The sequence below is a fragment of the Herpailurus yagouaroundi genome, unplaced genomic scaffold, assembly GCF_014898765.1.
Source record: "Herpailurus yagouaroundi ecotype Mexico unplaced genomic scaffold, PumYag 77, whole genome shotgun sequence".
Taxonomy (NCBI): Eukaryota; Metazoa; Chordata; class Mammalia; order Carnivora; family Felidae; genus Herpailurus; species Herpailurus yagouaroundi.
The window spans coordinates 97,132,101-97,153,640 of record NW_024412388.1 but is presented as its reverse complement, the minus strand read 5'-3'; the positions used below and the strand labels follow the sequence as shown (position 1 = coordinate 97,153,640).

Genomic DNA, 21,540 nt, shown 5'->3' with positions numbered 1-21,540 from the left:
TCTACTTCTGTGAAAAATGCTATTGGTATTTTGATAGGGATTGCATTAAATGTATAGATTGCTTTGGGTAGTATAGACTTTTTAACAATATTTGTTCTTTCAATCCATGAATATCTTTCCATTTCTTTTTTTTTTTTTTTTTTAAGTTTAGTTTGAGAGAGAGAGAGCGAGAGCGTGCACGTATGTGTGTAGGAGGAGGAGCAGAGAAAGAGGGGGAGAGAGAGAATCCCAAGCAGGCTGCTCACTGACAGCACCCATCTTTCCATTTCTTTGTGTTGTAAGACTATTACTTTTCATCCCGGATAGTATTTAATAGCTAATGGGCTTCACTTTTTTTTTCTTTTTGAAATACTAATTCACTAGGAGCAATGTTAAACTGGAGATTTATGTTTTTCATGCTGTGGCCCCTTAGATGAAGTCACCTTAGTTTTAGAATTGGGAGCCATAACCCTAGTAGTACAAGATGCTAAGTGGGTCTTACTGTTTTATTCTGTTGTCATGTTTTGCTATTTGTCAGCTGGAGTAGAAATAGTTGCTAGTTTCTTGGTACCTTTTTATAATAAACATTTAAAAAATTTCACAATTTTTCATGGAAGTTTTGAGTTTCACATTAAATTATTAAAGGGAGAAAGGCGCCTGGGTGGCGCTTGTCAGTGAAGCATCGACTCTTGATCTTGGTTCAAGTCATTACCTCACAGTTGGTGAGTTCGAGCCCCACATCAGGCTCTCGCTGATGGCATGGAGCTTGCATGGGATTCTGTCTCTCCTGCTCTCTGCCCCTCCCCCACTTGTGCGTGTGCACACTCTCTCTGTCTCTCACAAAATAATTTTTTTTAATTATTAAAGGGAGAAATATTTTTATTGGCATTAGTTTGATTATGCTAATAGTTGGCAAATGAGACTTTAAAAGTAAGTGGAGGTTTCTCTTTTTTAATTTGAAAACTCTTGTTTTCAGTATAAACTGCATATTAATTGGGGCATCTGGGTGGCTCAGTCACTTGAGTGTCTGACTCTTGATTTCAGCTCAGGTCATGATCTCACAGTTTTGTGAGTCTGAGCCCAGTGTTAGGCTCTGTTCTGACAGTAAGGAACCTGCTTGAGATTCTTCCTCTCTTTCTGCCCTTCCCCGTCTCACAGTCTCTTAGTCTCTCTCAAAATAAATAAACCCATCTATTCTGTGGGTCTACAAGTAGATTACTTTTGAAAGAAATTGCACTGGTATGGAGAGAAGAGAGAAATAAAATACTAAAATTAACCCTCAACAGGGAAACCAGAACCCAGATTCAGAGTTTCTACACATTACAGGGACCATACTTCCTCCCCCATCCACTTGCATAAAATTATGCTTATTTGGGTGAATAGATGCCAGAAATCATTTTCTTACAAGGAGAATTGAGAGTGGTATAATTCAGATTGCGTATGACATTAACTGAGATTAACAAAAGCAGATTAAATAAGTAAATATGTATATATACACACGTATACACAGATGTTCATATATGTATATTCACTACTTTTAAGTTTGCATATTTGTTCATTTGCAGATATGATCAGTTTCACCCGTTCTCTGTGGTACTTACAAAACTTTAATCCTCTCTTTTAAAACAGCTACAAGAAATTAGGATTGACATTTAAAAATTTGGGTTGCTATAGCAACTTCATAGGGCTATTGTAGAGCATTAAACAAAGTCAAGATAAATTAATTTGAAGTGCATCAGTGTAGGCCCATTCAAGCAGATATAAGCAAAAATTGATTTTCACTCACTATTAATATTAAAGTCTTGGGCATTTTGTAGTTTCTTATGGAATTTAGTTGAAGTTGGAAATAGCCAAAATATACCATGTTTGTCATTCATTGAGTTGCTTACCTGGCTTTGTTCATGGTACAGCAAAAATAGTTCTAACTTGCTATATAGATATATTGATATAAAAGGTGATATATTGAGTGCCAGGAAGCCCTGTAGGAAAACTTAAACCCATTTCACAAAATAAGCCAGGAATATTTACGATGCCGGTCATTCAGTGGTGGCACTAAATTCCATTCTCTGGAAACCTTTCTCAGTGGTGAGTCTTTATGTCCCCATGTCTCTGTGTTATTGACAAATATTTATTTCTGCCTTTTCAAAAAATTTTAGCCTTGTGGCTTTGCTCAGCTGAGCATATGGTAGTTGACTAGTATTTAAAGAAGATCCTTCATGGAAAGATAGAAAAGTGTTATGCTTGAACGATCTGTACATAAGACCACAGTGGACAAAGAAGTGGCAGAAAAGCTGGAAATTAAGGGTATTGGTTGTTTATGTTGGAGAAACTCTTGCCCCTTGACTTCTGACCCGCCCCCCCCCTTTCAGTCTTATTTAGGTGGTGAAAGGGCCCTTAGATCCTACATACACTGTCCATTTCATCACATGTCCTTTGACACATGATACATTTACTTAAAACAGCAGCCCTTTTCTAGATCACAGTAGAAATGAGGACAGTTACAAATGTTAGGTTTCATCTGTTTCATGGTGCTCAGCCTCCTGACAAGTATGTATTGTGTGAGCTTTCTGTTGGGAAAAACTTAGAAAAAATTCCCCAGTTTGGGTAGAAAATACTCTCCAAGACTACATATGGTATTTGAGACTAAATATTTTAAGGGATTGACAGGGAATACCTAATAAGACAAAGAACTCTTAAAGGAAGCATTACATTTTTTTCTTTTGACTGATTAAAAAATAGCAAAGATTTGACATACTTACTCAAAGTTATTTTAAAATTATTTGTTTGTTTGTTTGTTTAGTGAGAGAGGGAGTGAGAGTGCTCTAAAGGCAGGGGCAGAGAGAGAGAGGGAGAGAGAGAATCCCAGGCAGGCTCTGAGCTGTCAGTGCAGAGCCCAGCATGGGGCTTGATCTCATGAACTGCAAGATCATGACCTGAGCCAAAATCAAGAGTTGGATGCTTAACCGACTGAGCCACCCAGGCATGCTCCCAGTTACTTATTAAGCGAGAGGTTATATACATACTTATAATTTTATCAAATTATAAAATACATGTATATAATTTAAATAGATTTACAACTTACAATGAAAAATAGAAAAATAGTACATTCTGTACCATCTCCTACCATTCTCTCAAAGTGTGGTTTATGGGCCCCTCCAAGGGCCCCCTCAAGACTCAAGGTTGGAGTCCTTAGTTTGCACATTGTAACTAATCACTAAGAAATGATAAATGATAATTTATCAAGTTTTGGTATAGGATCAATGTAGAATATCCACAATTATCTGAATAGGCTGCTAAAATACTCCCTTGTCCAACTACGTATCTGCTTAAGGTGGCTTTAGACCAAAAACTTATGAGATCTGTTGTATTAAAAAAGAAATATATCTTACATTTATTGGTAGGATAGTCTGAGCATGTAAATAATAAAAAATCTGAAAGTTATTAGTAATTAAAATATTGATATTTTTAGAGATTATTAATATGAGCTAAATAAAAGCATAATCTAGAGTTAATTTTCATATATTAAGAAGGACAGACCCAAAATCTTTAAGCAACTGTTAATTTCTCTTCAAGAATAGTGTACTTAGCGGTGCCTGAGTGGCTCAGTTGGTTGAGTGTCTTGACTCTTGTCTTGGCTCAGGTCATGATCTTACACTGGTGAAATCCTGAGCTGCGTCGGGCTCTGTGTGGACACTGTTGAACCTCCTCGGGGTTCTTTCTATCTCTCTCTCAAAATAAATAAATAAACTTAAGGGGGAAAAAAAGGTGGTGTATTTAACTTCTTACAATGCGAGTTGGATTTACCCTCAAGTGATAAGTTGGAAGTTTGCAGAGCCAGGTTTATATTTTTCTAGGTTCTTTATATTCTGTTTGATCAAAATCATGCATTTCATAACTATTGAGTATTTGGCTAGCCAACAATAATATAGTTATGGTTCTGCTTTCACTGGTGTTTTATGTTTGTTTTTTTACTGTTTTTGCTTTCTTCACAATCATTTGTTTCTTTCTGTTCAGTTTCAAGTGGAAAAGAGGGTAAAAAGATGAGGCTTCCTAGACCTTGGATCTTGGGATTTACCTTGGGGTGGGTGGTTCTGTAAGCTATGAAACTGGACTAGTGCCAGTAGTAATGAGTAGTAACTTAGCTACTTTAGCAGTGATAGCTTTAGTAAATCAGCCTTCTGGATTTTCCATGTGAATGTTTCTATGTAAATTCGAAACCTTAAACTAGTCTACACTTAGTAACAATTTATTTTAAAATTATTGATTTTAGATACTTTCTGCCTCTTTTAAGTTCGCCAACTGGCCATTGTCATTTTAGAAAAATGGCTTTGTTTTCAACGTTGATCTCAAAAGTGTAGGAAACATAATGAGTAGTACTATTTGCAAGGGCTTTTGTAACTCTTGTGGAGTGGGGGCAGAGCATGGGGTATGGAGAAAATTTTCAGCTTTCCAGATGAGTTTACTTGCACAATTCCTGAGAGTCATGAAAAAAGGAAATAAATCAGAAGACAATTAGAAGAGAAATGAGGCGATTGTTGCACTACAGTCTTCGCCAAGAAGTTAAGGTTGTTTCTTATTGTCCTTTACAAGGCAAAGGGATGAAGAACTTTCTCGTCACCATATCACTTTTTTTAAATCTCTCCATCATTTTCAGGGAACTGCTAGAGAGTCATAAAATAATAGCTAGCTGATAGGAAGGCTACTGTGCACACTGTAAGGATTAAAATCTTAAACTTTAATCCCTTTTAGCCTCTAAACTTGGGCACTCTTTCTCAGCAGGGCTCTGAATACTGTGCAAGGGACCCTGTTCTCATAATTTACTTTTTGTATGAACCCTTATGTTTATAGCTGAGATATGGTCAGTTTAAAAGGAACTAATATATTTAATTTTTTTATTTTTAAAGGAAGTACTATAAATAATGATATTACACAATTTTTTACTAGGTGCCATCAGAATTTTTAAGTTAATAAGGAGAGCCATTTGTTAAGAGAGTAGCAGAATTATGTTGAATCTGTATCTGGTTTTTTGAAGTGTTTTCACAGTTTGTATAGTCTAATTTTTTAGACTTCTTGTTAACTTCTGAATCTTTTTTTTTTTTTAAGCCTCTTGAAGTTTTAAATTTTTGACACTATGGAATAAGGTATTTTTAACTTGATGAGGCAAGTCTTAGTGACTAAAAATTGTAACTGCTTTAACTAACCGGGACAAATCATAGCTGGCAGCTAAGCTCAAAGTTTAATCACGTCCAGCACGTATTAGCTTTTCGAGTCAGAGCTTGATGCATTAAATAGCTTTGCCATCTGCATGGATGTCTATGTGTGTAAACAATCTGGAGTGAACTAATCTTTTTAGTGGTTCTTTGAAAATTTTCATGTGCTTTTCTCTTTTTTCATACTTAAGTGAGGGAAAAACTCATGAAACTAATGTTGGGAGCAGTTCTGTTTAATATAATTTTAGAATCAAGACTGTTTCCTTTAGCAGAACTGAGCTGTTAAATAACTTTTTATTATATTTATTCCAATAAAAATTTTAGGAAGCTTCAATTTGTAAATATTTTTATCCCACCTGAATCATAGGTAGATGCCCTAGGACAAAGATCTTTAATCTTTAAACTGGGTTATATTTTTAAGGGAATTATTCTTCAGATTTTCAGATTCAGATGTACTCTAAACTAAAAATCATATCTCCTGAAAATAGATGCCTGAAGTTTTCTCCTTTCCTTTTTCAGTTTGTTTTATCTAAAAGCCCTTAACCCCACTATGAAAGAAAAGTATATCTTTGACTTATCCTAATTCTTACTGTGGCTCATTGCCCCAGACTATCAAAGTCTCTGGAATCCCCAAACAAGAGAAAATTGCAGAATGCATTGTCCCAGAGAGAGTCTTATGACAGAAATCCAAAGAGGGGTTAGGTGAGAAATATTGGAGGAGGCAGGACTTTATTCCTTCTGGACGACAAACTCCTTTCCTCTCTGTTTTTTAAGTTAGATTTTAAAAATGAAATAGTTACCACAGGATGTGGGTCAATACATTTATTTCAATTAAAATGAGGTATGACTTTGACAGAAACCTGTTTTGCTTGACTGGTTTAAAAATGAACTGGCCAGTTAGATTATATGGTATTTCCTATAAATTTGGCTAAATATTTAGTGCCAAAATTTTGAAATCTATTTGAAGTGCATAGAATACAACATATAATATACCAGAAATTATATTCTATATAACCTAAGCTTAATAATAAACTTTAGATGTAAAATTAATATACAAGGCAGTAGGTTATTTTCTATATGCACAAAACCCAGCATATAGAGGTTACACAGCTTTATTCACAACTGCCAAAACTTGGAACCAAGATTCTGTCAGTAGGTGAACAAACTGGTACATGCCGACAATGGAATATTATTATAGAGCGCTAAAAAGAAATGTGCTATGAAAAGACCTAGAGGAAACTTAAATGTTTATTACTAAGTGAAAGAAGCCAGTCTGAAAAGTCTGCATACTGTATGATTCCAACTATAAGGAATTCTGGAAAAGACAGAACTATGGAGACAATAAAAAGATCAGTGGTTGCCAGGGGTTAAAGAGGAGAGAGGAATGAATAGAGGGAGCACAAAAGATTTTTAGAGCCATGAAAGTACTTATTATGTACTATAATGATGGATACATATCATTATAAATTTGTCCAGACATAGAATGTACAACACCAAGAGTGAACCTTAAGGCAAACTATAGAGTCAAGTAATGATGTGTCATATAATGATGTGCACACTGAGGAAAACTAAAGACTACAGTTCCAAGGAAAAGAATATTACTTTAGAATGTTGACACTTCTCACATAGAGAACAAGCTATGGATCCTCGGATAGGCGAAGTACCTGAAATCCAGAGAAGCCAGCAATTCTTGCTGTGCAAACAATATTCTTAGAGAAGGGAGAATTATGCATCAGATTAGGACCTATCTGCAACTCTAGTGAGGTTGTGAATAACTCTTGGAGATGTCCTCTCATACCGTCTAAACCTCTTCTATAAGGGAAATGGGACAGTATGTTCTTTATTTCCCTGGGCACTTCACCTTTTCATTAGCCCTGTTTGTTTCACCAGTGAACAAGAATAGGTTGGGAATTATATTGTGGCATAATTTCACCCATCCTGATGAGTTAACCAAGGGAAACTCCTGATAAGAACAAATTTATAATTGTGGTGGCCTCCCATCTATATCTGATCCTCTCAATCTTGGCTAGTTCCAATGCCAGGAGGATATGGAGGAGATGCCCTTGCCTAGCATTCTTGAATCACTTCTCCCAGATAATTTTGAAAGGAGCACTACTAAGTATGGCCCACAGATCAGTGCTGGTCTGTTGTATATTGCTAGTCCATGATGAGATAAATACAAATACTGACAGTAAGTAAGCATTTAGAAATTTTTATAACAGTTTTTCATTTTTTTATATACCCATTTCGTGTATGTCTGTATATAATAGTATCAATGTACACTTTTTATAAAGACACTGGTATGGAGATATGTGTGTGTATACATATATAGTTTTACATAATTTAGATTTTACATAAATCATACTGCATATGTCTAAGGTATATTTTGGAAATGGTGTTTAGCATCCATTACATCCTCTTTTCTAGTGTACATTAATATATTGCATAGGCTTTAAAGCTAAACTACATTTCTCAGGTTCCCTTGCAACTATATTTCTGAATTTGATTTAAATTCTGCCAGTCAGATAGATCATCTGACATTTGTAAGGCAAAATTAGAACAGAGGTCTCTATGTCTACTCATTGGCTTTGAGATTTTGAGAAGCAGAGCACATGAGATCCATCTTGATGATGTCATAGGAGGTACATATTGTTCTCGAGCTAACTGCAGATATTAACAGCCTTTGTGCCGACTTCCTGATTTTGATGATAACGTGATTTTTGGCAGCTTCTTATTTTGCTGGCTTCCTAATTATGGCAATAGTGATATGATTATGGGGTCAGCAGATTTCTGGTTATAGAAGGAGGAGCAACTCTCTTGGGAGCCTGAGTAGTGCTTTGGAAAGCTTCAGAGATCCAAAGGAACAAATTTTGGAGTCTAGGGCTCACCAAGAGTAAGAGCTCTGGTAAATCCTGTTCTTTTTGGTTGGGATCCTAAAGGGCTGTGCCATAGGAGTAAGGGTGCATTTGAGATAAACCAGTCCTCAAAGGAACTGCAACGTGATTTCAGGTCATCTGGATGAACAAAACATCTTGGTCCTTGAAACATTCTTAAAGAGATTCTGGGTTTATATAGCCTTAGGTAAATGAGAATCATCTCTGGAGGAAGATAATATCCAAGCCTCAAATTCTCAGTACGGATGGAACTGTACTAAGGATGGAAAACACAGAAAAAAAAGAGAGTAGATACCTTGAGAAGGTTCAGTCCACATCCAATTGGAGTCTCAGGGAGTGGAAGGAGGGGAAAAGGGAAGAACAAATATTTGAAGACATGGTGGCTGAGAGTTTTTCAAAATCAGTGAGAATTCTGTTTTGTCAGCATGATTATCTCCAGATTATGTAATCTATATTTTCTTGGTGGTTTTTTGTTTTGTTTTTTTTTCTTTATCTGGTTGAGTTTCCTCAAACTGTAGGTTCATATTCATCGAAGCTGGAATAGGTATAGGCATTAACTCTTGAAAATTGCTTCTTCCCCATTCTTTCCATTGTCTTCTTCCAAAGCTCCATTAGATGTATGCACATCCTCCCATTCTAAAGTCTATTTTTCTAAATGTTTCACAGATCAAGAAGAAAGCTCTCCCCTAATTGACTTTTCTTCAAACCTGTCATCAGGTTCATGGTCTCTCTAACTATGTTCAGTCTGCTGGTTAACCTGTTATGAATTTCATTGTGTACACTTTTTATTTCTAGAAGTTCTGTTTCAAGTCAACTACTCTTTTAATAGTCTTTAATGTGTTGCTTTTATTTAGTGTTCTTAATTTCTTATTTCATGCTTTTAATCATTTCAAATATATCATTGTCTTTAGTTCTTGTGTCTAATCCAGCTATATTGAGTTGGCTTTACTTCACTCATGGTTAATTGGTTCTTGAGTGTTTTGAAATTTTAGATCATCAGCTTATGTTTGGCAGGGCTTTGTCTGTGGGAAATCTTACTGACAAAGTCAAACATATCTCTGGAAGAACAACAGAAATTTCCCACAGACATTGTCCTGCCAACCATAAGCTCACCCAGGCCTGTAGTTGTGAATTCTCAGAAGAGAGCACTATCTCCTCTTCCTTGTCTTCTTCCTTTTCCTCTTCTTACTTGTTAACAAAAAAAATTTTTTTAAGGTTTATTCATTTTTCAGAGACAGAGCATGAGCAGGGGAGGGGCAGAGAGAGAGGGAGACACAGAATCTGAAACAGGCTCCAGGCTCTGAGCTGTCAACACAAAGCTGGATGCGGGGCTCAAACCCATGAACCATGAGATCATGACCTGAGCTGAAGTCGGACACTTAACTGACTGAGCCACTCAGGCGCCCCTCCTCTTATTTTTAACCACCAGATGGCCAAGAGAGAAAATTTGCTTGCCATCATCTTTTGCTTTTGTATTGTCTCCATGTGCCACTAAACAGATTTTATCTGCCTTGACACTGCCTTTGAACTATTTTTTTAAATCAATTTTATGTACATACAATAAAATTAGCCAGTTTTAAATATACAATTTGATGAGTAACTACTGCCAAATCATAAGAGTATTTCCATATCCCTGAAAAGTTCTTTCATGCCCCTTTGTAGTCAGTCTCTTCTCTTCACTCCCTGATAAGTTTTCTATTATTAGAATTTGGCCTTTCTAGAACTTGATATAAATGTGACCATATAGAATATAGTTTTAGGTCTAGTCCTTTTTCACTTAGCAGAACATTTTTACAATTCACCCATGTTCTTGTTTGCATCAGTAGTTCTGTTTATTGCAGAGTAGTATTCCATTTTATGGCTATCTCATGATTTGTTTTTCCATTCACTTGTTGATGGATATTTGCATTGTTTTCAGTTTTGAGCTATTATGAATAAAGCTATTAGAGAATTCTCATAAAAGTCTTTATGAAGATGTATGTTTTCATTTCTTGGATAATGCCTAGGGATGTAATGGCTGGATCATATGTTTGTGTAACTTTTTAAGGAATTGCCAAAATGTTTTCCAACCTGGCTGTACCATTTTGCTTTACCACCCGCAACAGAGGGTTCCATTTGCTTCATATCCTCACCAACTCTTGGTATTATCAGTCTTAATTTTAGTCATTCTAGTAGATATATATTAGTATCTCTCTATTTTTAATGTTTATTTTTGAGAGAGAGAGAGACGGAGATAGAGCACGAGCAGGGGAGGGGCAGAGATAGGGAGACAGAATCTGAAGCAGGCTCTTAGCTGTCAGCACAGAGCCCAATGTGGGGCTTGAACCTGTGAACTAACTGCAAGATCATGACCTAAGCCAAAGTCGGATGCTTAACCGACTGAGCCACCCAGGTGCCCCTATATCAGTATCTCTTTATTATAATTCGCATTTCACAAGTGACTAATAATTTTGATCATTTTTTCATGTACTTCTTGGTTATTCATGTATCTTGATAAATTACCCAAATCTTTTGTCCATTTTTATTTCTTGTCTTTTCTTGTCTTATTTCTTGTTTCTTGTCTTTTACTACTGAGCCATAAAAGATCTTTTTATAAAAGATTTGGACATGTCTTTTGTTGGATATATTTTATATATATTTTCTCCCAACCTATAGCTTGAAATCCAATTTAGATACTTTTTAATAAATGTGTTACATGCTTTTAGAAATATTTGCCTAATTTAAATATTGAATCTTTCAAACCATGAGGATGGGTTATCTTTTGTATTTTTAATTTTTTTTTGTTTTTTAATTTCTTAGTGTAATATCTCATAGTTTTCGGTGTATACATTTTGTACATTATTAGATGTATCCCTATTCAGTAGTTTTCTGATGCTGTTGTAAATGTTATTTTTTTTACTTGAAAATTCTGATTGCTGGTTTATAAAAAGATGATTTCTGTTTATTAATCTTGTATCCTGAAACCTAAATTTATTTTTAGGTCTAGTACCTTTTTCTTAATATTCTTTAGCATTGCCTATATGGACAATTATGTCCTTTGTGAATAAAGACAACCTATGTCCTTGCTTTTAGGGAAGCTTCCACTATGGGCTACTTTTTTCCTATCCTGCAACATTCATTTCTTAAATCCTATTTGAAGTGTTCAGATGGATTGGAAGAAACAGTTTTTTGAGGAATGTCCATACTGTTTTCCACAGTGGCTGCACCAGTTTGCATTCCCACCTACAGTGCAAGAGGGTTCCCTTTTCTCTACATCCTCGCCAATACCTGTTGTTTCTTGTGTTGTTAATTTTAGCCATTCTGACTGGTGTGAGGTGATATCTCATCATGGTTTTGATTTGTATCTCCCTGATGATGAGTGATATTGAGCATCTTTTCATGTGTCTGTTAGCCATCTGGATGACTTCTTTGGAAAAGTGTTTATTCATGTCTTTTCATTTCTTAACTGAGTTTTTTTGGGGGGAGTGTTGAATTTGATAAGTTATTTATAGATTTTGGATACTAACCCTTAGTCAGATAAGTCATTTGCAAATGTCTTCTCCCATTCCGTAGGCTGCCTTTTAGTTTTGTTGATTGTTTCCTTTCACTCGTATCTTCTTATTCATAATTTAACAGGAAGTTGCATTTTTTTTTAAGTTTATTTATTTATTTTGAGAGCGAGCATGTGGGCAAGGGAGGGGCAGATGTAGCGGCGGGGGGAAGGAAGGGGAGAGAGAGAGAGAGAGAGAGAGAGAGAGAGAGAGAGAGAGAAATCCCAAGCAGGCTCCACGCTGTCAGCACGGAGCCCAGTGCAGGGCTTGATCCCACAAACCATGAGATCATGATCTAAGCTGAAACCAAAAGTCAGACGCTTAACCAACTGAGCCACCCAGGCACCCTGAAAGTTGCATTTTCTAACCATACTATTCATTAACACTAGGTCACTTCAAGAAAAGGGGACAATTTTTAATTTGAAGTATCATCTTTTGACATCATAGTTCAATTTGTGGATTTAATACTTGACTGAGCTATTGTTTAGGGGCTTTTCTTGTCATATAATGGAAAAAAATATCTTGAGTCAAAGCAATTATATAAATAAAAAGAAACTTTTCTGAGATAATTTTCCAGCCCATTAAATGAAATTCTTGTGTGTTCAGAATGATCTATTTTGCAAATTGCTATGTATCTGGTGACTTGGGTACCCACTTCCTAATATTCTGTCAGCATATAAGAGAAAGTAAAAAGAAAATAGTATTGAAGAATACATTTTGGGAAAGGGGAAAACTTACAAAAGTCTGTTTTAAAACTTGAAACTTGTGTGTGGCATGTGTTACGTGGATTTTGCATGCAGATAAATCAAATGAGGCATTTAGTTATTCACAATAATTTGAGGAATTATATTAACTTCTAAAACAAGTAGGCTTACTTGAAATACAAAGGCTATATTTACTGAACAGGATTTATTTCCGTTATGGTTCCTTAAATGGTAAGGACCTGTTTTCCTACTAAAAACTATGGGCAATACCATGGCTCTAAGACTCTTTTTCTGATAATGCCCTTAGAAGATAATCTCTATTGGAAAAGTAATATTGAAAAACAATTCAGTTACTTGAGAGCTGGCCATAAAGTGTGCAAGTGCCTTGCTGGTGGGAGTGCTTCATTGTTGACATGGTATTTTAATTTTATATTTTTCAGATATTTGGATTTGAACTGCATTTTGGAACTCATCTACACATAAAATGCCACCAGCAATTGGAGGTCCAGTTGGATATACTCCCCCAGATGGAGGCTGGGGGTGGGCGGTAGTAGTTGGAGCCTTCATTTCCATCGGCTTCTCTTATGCGTTTCCCAAATCCATTACTGTGTTCTTCAAAGAAATTGAAGGTATCTTCAATGCCACCACCAGTGAAGTGTCCTGGATATCCTCAATCATGTTGGCTGTCATGTATGGTGGAGGTAAGAACCCCCAAGGCCTGCTGTTTTATTCATATTTTTCATTCTTGTTAGCCATGACAACTCTTGCTCTGTTTGTTCCCCTGTAGTATTCTGAAACAGAAATGAGAAACTGTAAGGAGCTGTGATTTGGTCTAACTCCTAATCATTGAGCTTTAAAAAGCACTCAGAAAAATGACATGTGCACAACTGGTTTTTCTTCTTGCTCTCTGCTAGATTCTTGAGATGTAAACATGAAGGGTTTTCTTAAATTGATGTTGGGAGAATTGAAATAAATCAGGCTCACCTGAATAGTAGCATGGTTCAAAGTGTCAGATAAAATCTTTTCATGGCATTAGCATTAAAGAACTGAATAAAATCTTCCCCTTGTTCCTTGTGATGTTATTTGTCCTAAAAGCATTTCAGGGGCACCTGAGTGGCTCAGTCGGTTAAGCATCCGACTTTGGCTCAGGTCGTGATTTCACAGTTTGTGGGTTCGAGCCCCGCATCGGGCTCTGTGCTGACAGCTCAGAGCCTGGAACCTGCTTCGGATTCTGTGTCTCCCTCTCTCTCTGCCGCCTTCCCGCTCGCACTCTGTCTCTCTCTCTCAAAAATAAATAAACATTAAAAAAATTTTTTAAAAAGCATTTCAGTTTCGCCTTAAACTTAAATTTTAGCTTAAGTTTCATCACTTTTTCCTTTCTGTTTTCCTTGACATGTTTTAAAGGAGATACGGAGAGTAAGTTGCTTACTTAACATCATTTAAAATAGTTTGTTTCACCTTGGAACATCAAATCACAATGTAACGTGTAGAAGTCAAAACCTTCCATAATACTTAAAATGTATAGTTGCTTAGTAAGAGATTCTAAAGCCAAGTGTATTTATTTACTGAGATTGACAGTGTCTCATGGTGCTTATTTAGCCAAGCTTTCACCTCTATTAATACTATTTTTTGGTGGCAGTTTAGTACCTTAGCTTATTTTCACATGTAGCTCCTTAATAGCCAGCCAATATAAAGATTCTATACTTCAACTGTAAAACTTTAGCCTTGGGCTTCTCACCTGGTGGCAGATTGAACCAATATTAAGCACTAGGCACATATTTCACCCTAGGCTGGGTCTTGTTTGCTTGTTTTTTTCTCTCCACCCCACCTCCTCTAGGCTAAGTCTTGTGAGTGACAGAGAACACTTGATCCTGATCCCTGCCTTTGGGGAGTTCATAATCCAACTGAGACAATAACATAAACTTCTGAAACAGTAAATAGTTGAAGTCCTAATTTAATTAAGTATATAATTTCATTGCACAGAAAAAACAGGTAACCTAGTGGCCTTACAGAGAGGTGAATTGGGTGACTTAGAACAGGAGTGGGAAGGCTTCTTTTTTCACTACGTATCTTTTTATACCTTTTGAATTTTGAAGGTATGCCTGTTTTGTTTAAGTACTTTTAAGAGAACCTAGGGGCGCCTGGGTGGCGCAGTCGGTTAAGCGTCCGACTTCAGCCAGGTCACGATCTCACGGTCCGTGAGTTCGAGCCCCGTGTCAGGCTCTGGGCTGATGGCTCGGAGCTTGGAGCCTGTTTCCGATTCTGTGTCTCCCTCTCTCTCTGCCCCTCCCCCGTTCATGCTCTGTCTCTGTCTGTCCCATAAATAAATAAAAACGTTGAAAAAAAAAATTTATAAGAGAACCTAAGTGCTATATTGTAGTAGTTATTTTCTTTTTATAAATTCAGAGAAACCAAAAGGGACTTTGGACATTATTTAGATTGTAAGAGCCAGTAGTTTTAGAGGCTTTGAACTCTATGTGCCTGGATTTTCAAATCAGGTTTTGACTATGATGGCTTGAAGAAATTTTTGGCATAAGTATTATCCAGAAGTAGTCCAGGTGTGTGTTCAATGTGTGTTGAGCTGAGGATGAACCAGAGGTTCACATGTTGCAATTTGGAGCTGTCACAGAGGTTGAGAGCCACTTGTATTTTGCATCAAAAGTAAGTGATGTCAGTTGTGCTAATTGCACATGACACTTTCTTCTGGGAAAACAGTTCCTTCTTTGTCCTCACCCAGAGATAACTAGCACATTTTCTCTGAATTCGTGTTATAATAGGCCTATGAACTGTACCCCTCTCTATTTTTAATGATAGCTAATTGGGGCCATCCTTCCTGAAATAACTCTGAAAGACAAATTGCCTATTGAGAGCCTGTGGTGGAATTTTTCCTAAATGGGTTATTTTGTTTTGATTGGCTCCTAAGTGGTATATCCCCTAAGAATTATCATCAGTTTTTAAACTGCCATAATTCTGTAACTTCTGTATTTGGGCCACACCCTCAACGCTAATATGTTTTGACCTATGAGTGGTTTAGTGGGCTTTTTTAATGCTTTGGTTCAGAGATATATACTGATGCTTGTTAGAGCATAAGTGTATTTTTAAGGGAGGAAATCTTAGTTGCCTACTCTTGATTTATTTACTTGAGTTTTTTTTTTTTAACATGAAAGTGTAAATTTGCATATTTTCAGTTTCACACTAACGTACGTCATTTTGACATTCCTACTTTAATATTGTGGGCTTTACAGTATTAACTTCTAATTCACAGAATCAACGATGTGGCAGTTATTTTGACCTTTGTAATTCTGACTATACAGAATGTATATGAAAATTTATATGGAATTTATATGGAAATATTTCATGAATATTCATTCTTCCAGTATTTAATTATTTTATCTTTTTTTATGTTTATTTTTTGACAGAGAGAGAGCGCAAGCCAGAGAGGGGCAGAGAAAGAGGGAGAGAGAATCCAAGGAAGGCTCCGCACTGTCAGTGCATAGCCCGATGCAGGGTTCAGTTTCATGAACTGTGAGACCATGACCTGAACCAAAATCAGGAGTCGGACATTTAACTGACTGAGTCACCCAGGCGCCTCTTTAATTATTTCATCTTACATAAGCTATAAATTCAAATTATTTCCAAACGAGCCGTGGTCTGATATTTTCATGAAGTGACTTAGAAAGTCAATGAAAAATTTTTATACAAATTCAAGCTGAGCCTGAAGTCTCTCCTAGCAGCCATTTCTGAAACCAGATATAGACTTAGTGAGTACTCTGAAACACTAGGATGTCAAAAGGTTTGATTCCTTCTTGCATACATACCATAATTTGAATTTGGATTCCCTGGGGTCAGAGCCTGACCTTTTAATTGTATCATCCTGCAACTTTGAGTGTAGTACTACAATATAAGTAACTGCAGAATTTTCCATGGTGTTTATGGAAATAGAATATGTCAACATATAACCAGTAGTATATTCTGAATACATACACTGTATATTTGTTTTAAAAAGTAGACTGTCTTCTAGGGAACTAATTATAGAATGAACAGAAGAAGGTCAGAATTTACTGTGCTAATAGAAGAAAAACATGATTTGTATGACTTCTGCTTTGTAGTTTAGTTCCACACACATAGAGTGCATGTAATGGGGAGAAACGGGCTGGATTTGAAACTTGGTTTTCAGTAGCTTTGTGACTTTGCAGTGTTCAAACAGCAGATCATTTCCTTGTGTCCCTTCCCTACTGATGCATTGCAGTGATCCTTTCTGTTTGCAGTCATCTACCTTTTCCAGGCAGACGAGGTACAGTGTCAGGTAAACAAAGGTGTCATTCCCACAAGTCCATATCCATGAAGTAGAGACATAAGTATTCTTATACATAAATGAAATTCAATGAACGTCATTCAGTGTAATTAGAAATACTGTTAGTCTACTTAAGAATTGTGTTACAGCTTTTAAAACATTGGTTTGGATAAGACTTTCTTATAATTAACATTTAAAAGTTTGGTAAAAGGACTTACAGATTATACCTATTTGTAGCAAGTAAGGAGAGGCCATTTGATATTCATATTTGAAAACTGATAAATACAACAAATCTTTTTCTTCCTGATCCTTATGATACTTCATATTTTATTTGGTTCCTTCTCTCATGTTCAAGAAAAGCTGATATTTTGGTATTCATCTGTTTAGCAGAGGAAATTTAATCAGATATTCTTTTGTTTTTAATCTGATTTTCTCAGAATAACACTTTATTTTCTATCTTCTTGAGTTGTTAGACCCAAGATATTTTGACCATTATTTGACTGAATCTCCCACAAGCTTTTTTCCCCACAGTATTGTTACCATGAAACAGTAATATAGGCACGGAGCCAAGTTAACTCTGAAAGAAAGACTCAATTCAGTACCTGAGACATGTAGGTAAAACTGGGAACAGTTGTTTTTGTTTTAAAGTTAGATTTCCTAATTGCAAAATTACTTAAACTTGGAAAAAATATTGGTCATTTTCATTTTTTTCTTTTTTAAAAATATGACACAAACTGCATTTATGATAATGTATAAATAATACTCTAAAATCATCTCATCATGTCAGAGTGCCTGTCCAAAAAATGAAAACGGAGCAAACTTATTTTTTTTTTTAATTTTTTTTTTCAACGTTTATTTATTTTTGGGACAGAGAGAGACAGAGCATGAACGTGGGAGGGGCAGAGAGAGAGGGAGACACAGAATCAGAAACAGGGTCCAGGCTCCGAGCCATCAGCCCAGAGCCTGACGCGGGGCTCGAACTCACGGACCGCGAGATCGTGACCTGGCTGAAGTCGGACGCTTAACCGACTGTGCCACCCAGGCGCCCCCGGAACAAACTTATTAAATACGTTGATCATATCCTAGATATGACAACAAGCCTACAAACATCCATTACCAAGGTGTTTTCAGCCAGTTCTGCCTTATAAGAAGAAGACCGAGGAGAGACCAGAGCCCTTTTATATTTTAGCAAAATTCTGTCCAACATTTATAGATGTAGAAGGCACACAGTGATGTTTTTTTAGCATCTTTATTTCTAATACACTTTGACTATGAAATAATTATAGAAAGCAATATTCTTACCATCGTCTTTTGTTGTTTTCTGTTTATTTTGGAGAACTTGTCATTTAGTGTCATTAATGCCTTCTATAGATGTGCAGGAGTTGGTTCCTTTCTTCTATGCTACTAAATTTCTGGTTCTCTCCCAGGTCCTATCAGCAGTATCCTGGTGAATAAATATGGCAGTCGTCCAATCATGATTGCTGGTGGCTGTTTGTCAGGCTGTGGTTTGATTGCAGCTTCTTTCTGTAATACCGTTCAGGAACTTTACTTGTGTGTTGGAGTCATTGGAGGTGAGTTGCTGTTGGTTCATTTTCAAGCATTAGTTTATTACTGGCTATTTGCTTTTCACTTACATTCATCTTTCAGATCTTTTGAGTGAAATTCCTTCCTTATGGAAATTACTTGATTATCATTTTGAAGAGCTATATAAGTACTTTTAAGGGTACTAGAAAATCAAACTTTCAAAGAAATTGCTATCATACAGTATGTGTTCATTGTTGAATGAATGAATCAAAGAGATGATAGCATCTCTTGTCCTAAGAATAGTCAATGGTGGTAGATAAAATGTGTCAGGCAACTTCTTGCAAGGTTGATCATTGGTTATTACTCTTTCTCATTACCTCTTCCTCACACAGGGAATGGCCTTCTGTTGGAGCAGGAGAGCATAAAACATAAAGCTGGAATTATCTGACAGAATGTCCAGATACATTTCTGGGGGATAAAAGATCCATTTAATAAACTCCCTTCTTCCTTTTTTGATAGCCAGATTAAAATAATGAACTGCTGATGAGTATAATAAAGATTACGTTTTATAACTTCACAATCCAGAGGATGTGACTGTTAACATTTTAATGTATGTCTTTCCATACTTTTTTCTGTGTACAAACATATAACCTTTTAATACAAAAAATGGTAAGATTATGTTTTGTAACCTTTTTTATTCACTTACCAAGATACCATGAACATCTTTCCATGTCATTAAATATTCTGATAACAATATTCCATTAATAGATATATACTAAAAATTTTTTTTTATTAAGCTGTATGCCAAGATCTCACAACCCTGAGATCAAGAGTCATATGCTCTACTGACTGAGCCAAACAGGCTCCCTAATATATACCATAATTTTATTTGACCAGTCTCTTAGTTAATTTAATTGTTCAATATTTAGGGTTTAATTTTTGTTTTTTGGGGGTTTTTTTGCATTTTCTTACTGTTAGTAAACAGTATTACATTAATAGTCCTTTATGAACATGAATATTTTCTTAGGATAACTTTGTAAAAGTGGAACTGCTATGTTTTTGAAAAATACATATAAGCTAAATTGCCCTCCAGAAAGATCATGCTCACTAAGAGCTCTATCATCATGTGAGAGGGGATACAGCCTTGGCAAAAATAGGATACTATCTTTTTTAAAAATCATTTCATCGGGTGAATGGTGTCTTCTCCTCGTTTTAATTTAAATCTCTTTGATTATTGGGAAAGTAAATATTTTTAATTTGTGGCTGTGTATTTGGGGTTTTTTTGTCTTTGTACAAAATTCTTATTAATGGCTTTTGTGTACTTGTTTAAGAATAATGTGTAGTAACTTTACATGTTAAATTATTGTCCCTTTGCATAAGACACAGTTATTTTTGCAAATTTTTTTTTTACATTTGTGAAAATACACATAACATAAAATTACTTTCCTAACCATCTTTTAAGTGTTCAGTTTAGTGGTATTAACTATATTCACATTGTTTTGCAACCATTTCTACCATCCATTTTCAGAACTGTTTTCATCTTGCAGAACTGAAACTCTGACCCCATTAAACAATAACTTCCCAGTCCCCATCCCTCCAAATATCTGTTGCCAATTTTTTTCTGTTGACTTTTCTTTGGAAGAAAAATTTGGGGTGGGGGGCAGTGCCTGGGTGGCTTAGTCAGTTGAGAGTCCAACTTCAGCTTAGGTCATGATCTCATGGTTCATGAGTTCAAGCTCTGCATCAGGCTCTGCGCTGACAGTTCAGAGCTTGGAGCCTGCTTCGGATACTGTGTCTCCCTCCCTATGTGCCCCTCCCCCAGTCACACTCTGTCTCTCTCAAAAATAAACATGAAAAAACCAGAAAGAGGGGTGGCGCCTAGGTGGCTCAGTTGTTAAGCATGCGACTTTGCTTAGGTCATGATCTCGTGGTCCATGAGTTCAAGCCCCATGTCGGGCTCTGTGCTGACAGCTCAGAGCCTGGAGCCTGCTTCGGATTCTGTGTCTCCGTCTCTCTCTGATCCTCCCTGACTCATGGTCTGTCTCTCTCTCTCAAAAATAAGTAAACGTTTAAAATTTTTAAGTTTTTTTTTTTTATTTTTATAAGATTTATGTATTTATTTAGTGAGGGGAAGAGGGAGAGCGTGCACGTGAGCGTGTATGCACCGGCAAATGGGGAGCAGCGGAGAGAGAAAATCCTAAGCAGGCTCCCCACTGCCAGGGTGGAGCCTAATATGCACAGGGCTTGAACTCACAAACACGTGAGGTCATGACCTGAGCCAAAATCAAGAGTCAGATGCCTAACCAACTGAGCCACCCCAGGCACCCCTATTTGCCTATTTTTAAACATCTGGTACCCTCCCCTCCCCCTGCCATGTTTTACATTTAAAACTTCTGAATAGAAGAAAACATTTTACATAAAATGAGAAGAAATATAAAAGTCTGTTTGCTCCCACATGGTTACTCAGCTTATTCTCTTTTATTCGTTCCTCAAATATTTATTAACAACCATGTGTGTATCAGGCACTGTTCTAGATATTGTTGGGAATAGAACAACAAAATTGGGCTAAATCATACTCTTTAATGGGAGGGGGCAGACAATACTACTCACAAATATATGAATAAATAGGGAAAATATCAGCTAGTAATAATGCTATACAAAGCCTCAAAACAAAGTGTTCTGACAGAGAAAGACTAGGTGGTCTATGAAGGTAGGGTGCTCTGGAGACATGTCCTTAACCAAGAAATCTGAGTAAACAGGGAACTAGCTATGTGAAAATCTAGGGGAACCTAAGCCCCAGGTCAACAGTGTACTTCTTGGCACAGGTGAGAATGGTCTGGTATGAGATGAGGAAGGGAGTTAACGTAAGGGAAGGTTATGGTTGGGAAGCCACTATCAGGCTTGAAACAGTGGAGTGATCTGCCCTGGTGTATTGGTTTAATGCTCTGTGAATGGCTTAAACATAAATGGTAGGGAACAAGCAGGGACCAGGGAAAGCATCTAGAAGTTATTTGAATATTCACTTTTACTAGCACTGTTTATTGAACAATTCTTTCTACAGGAATTAAAAACTTCACTTTTACATTAAGTGTATGTATATATAATGTTTACATTAAAATATATGTTATATATATACATAATATTTATTTTTATATATATATAATATTTTTTTTTACATTACATGTTCATGGACTCTGTCCACTTTCATGGATCAGTGTTTATGCCTGAGTCAGAGCCACACTGTTGTAATGACTGTAGCTTCTGGAAGTCCATTTAAATATCTGTTACTGTTTGTCCCACTCCTCCTGTACCACAGGAGGACTTCCTGATTGACTCCCATGCATTCTCTTAAGTATGTTTTAGAGTCATTTTACCCTATTCCAAAATGAAATGCACTGACATTTT

At 36.4% G+C, this 21,540-nt stretch overlaps 1 protein-coding gene across 1 annotated transcript in view; it reads left to right on the top strand.

The window, feature by feature from the left end:
- Positions 1 to 21,540, top strand: part of LOC121027704 (monocarboxylate transporter 1) — a 44,849-nt gene that overhangs the window by 15,548 nt on the left and 7,761 nt on the right. Inside the window, exons 2-3 of the mRNA XM_040471336.1 lie at positions 12,758 to 13,018; positions 18,039 to 18,182. Of these exons, the coding sequence (XP_040327270.1) occupies positions 12,802 to 13,018; positions 18,039 to 18,182 (361 nt within the window). The 5' untranslated portion in view covers positions 12,758 to 12,801. The remainder of the gene's footprint in view (positions 1 to 12,757; positions 13,019 to 18,038; positions 18,183 to 21,540) is intronic.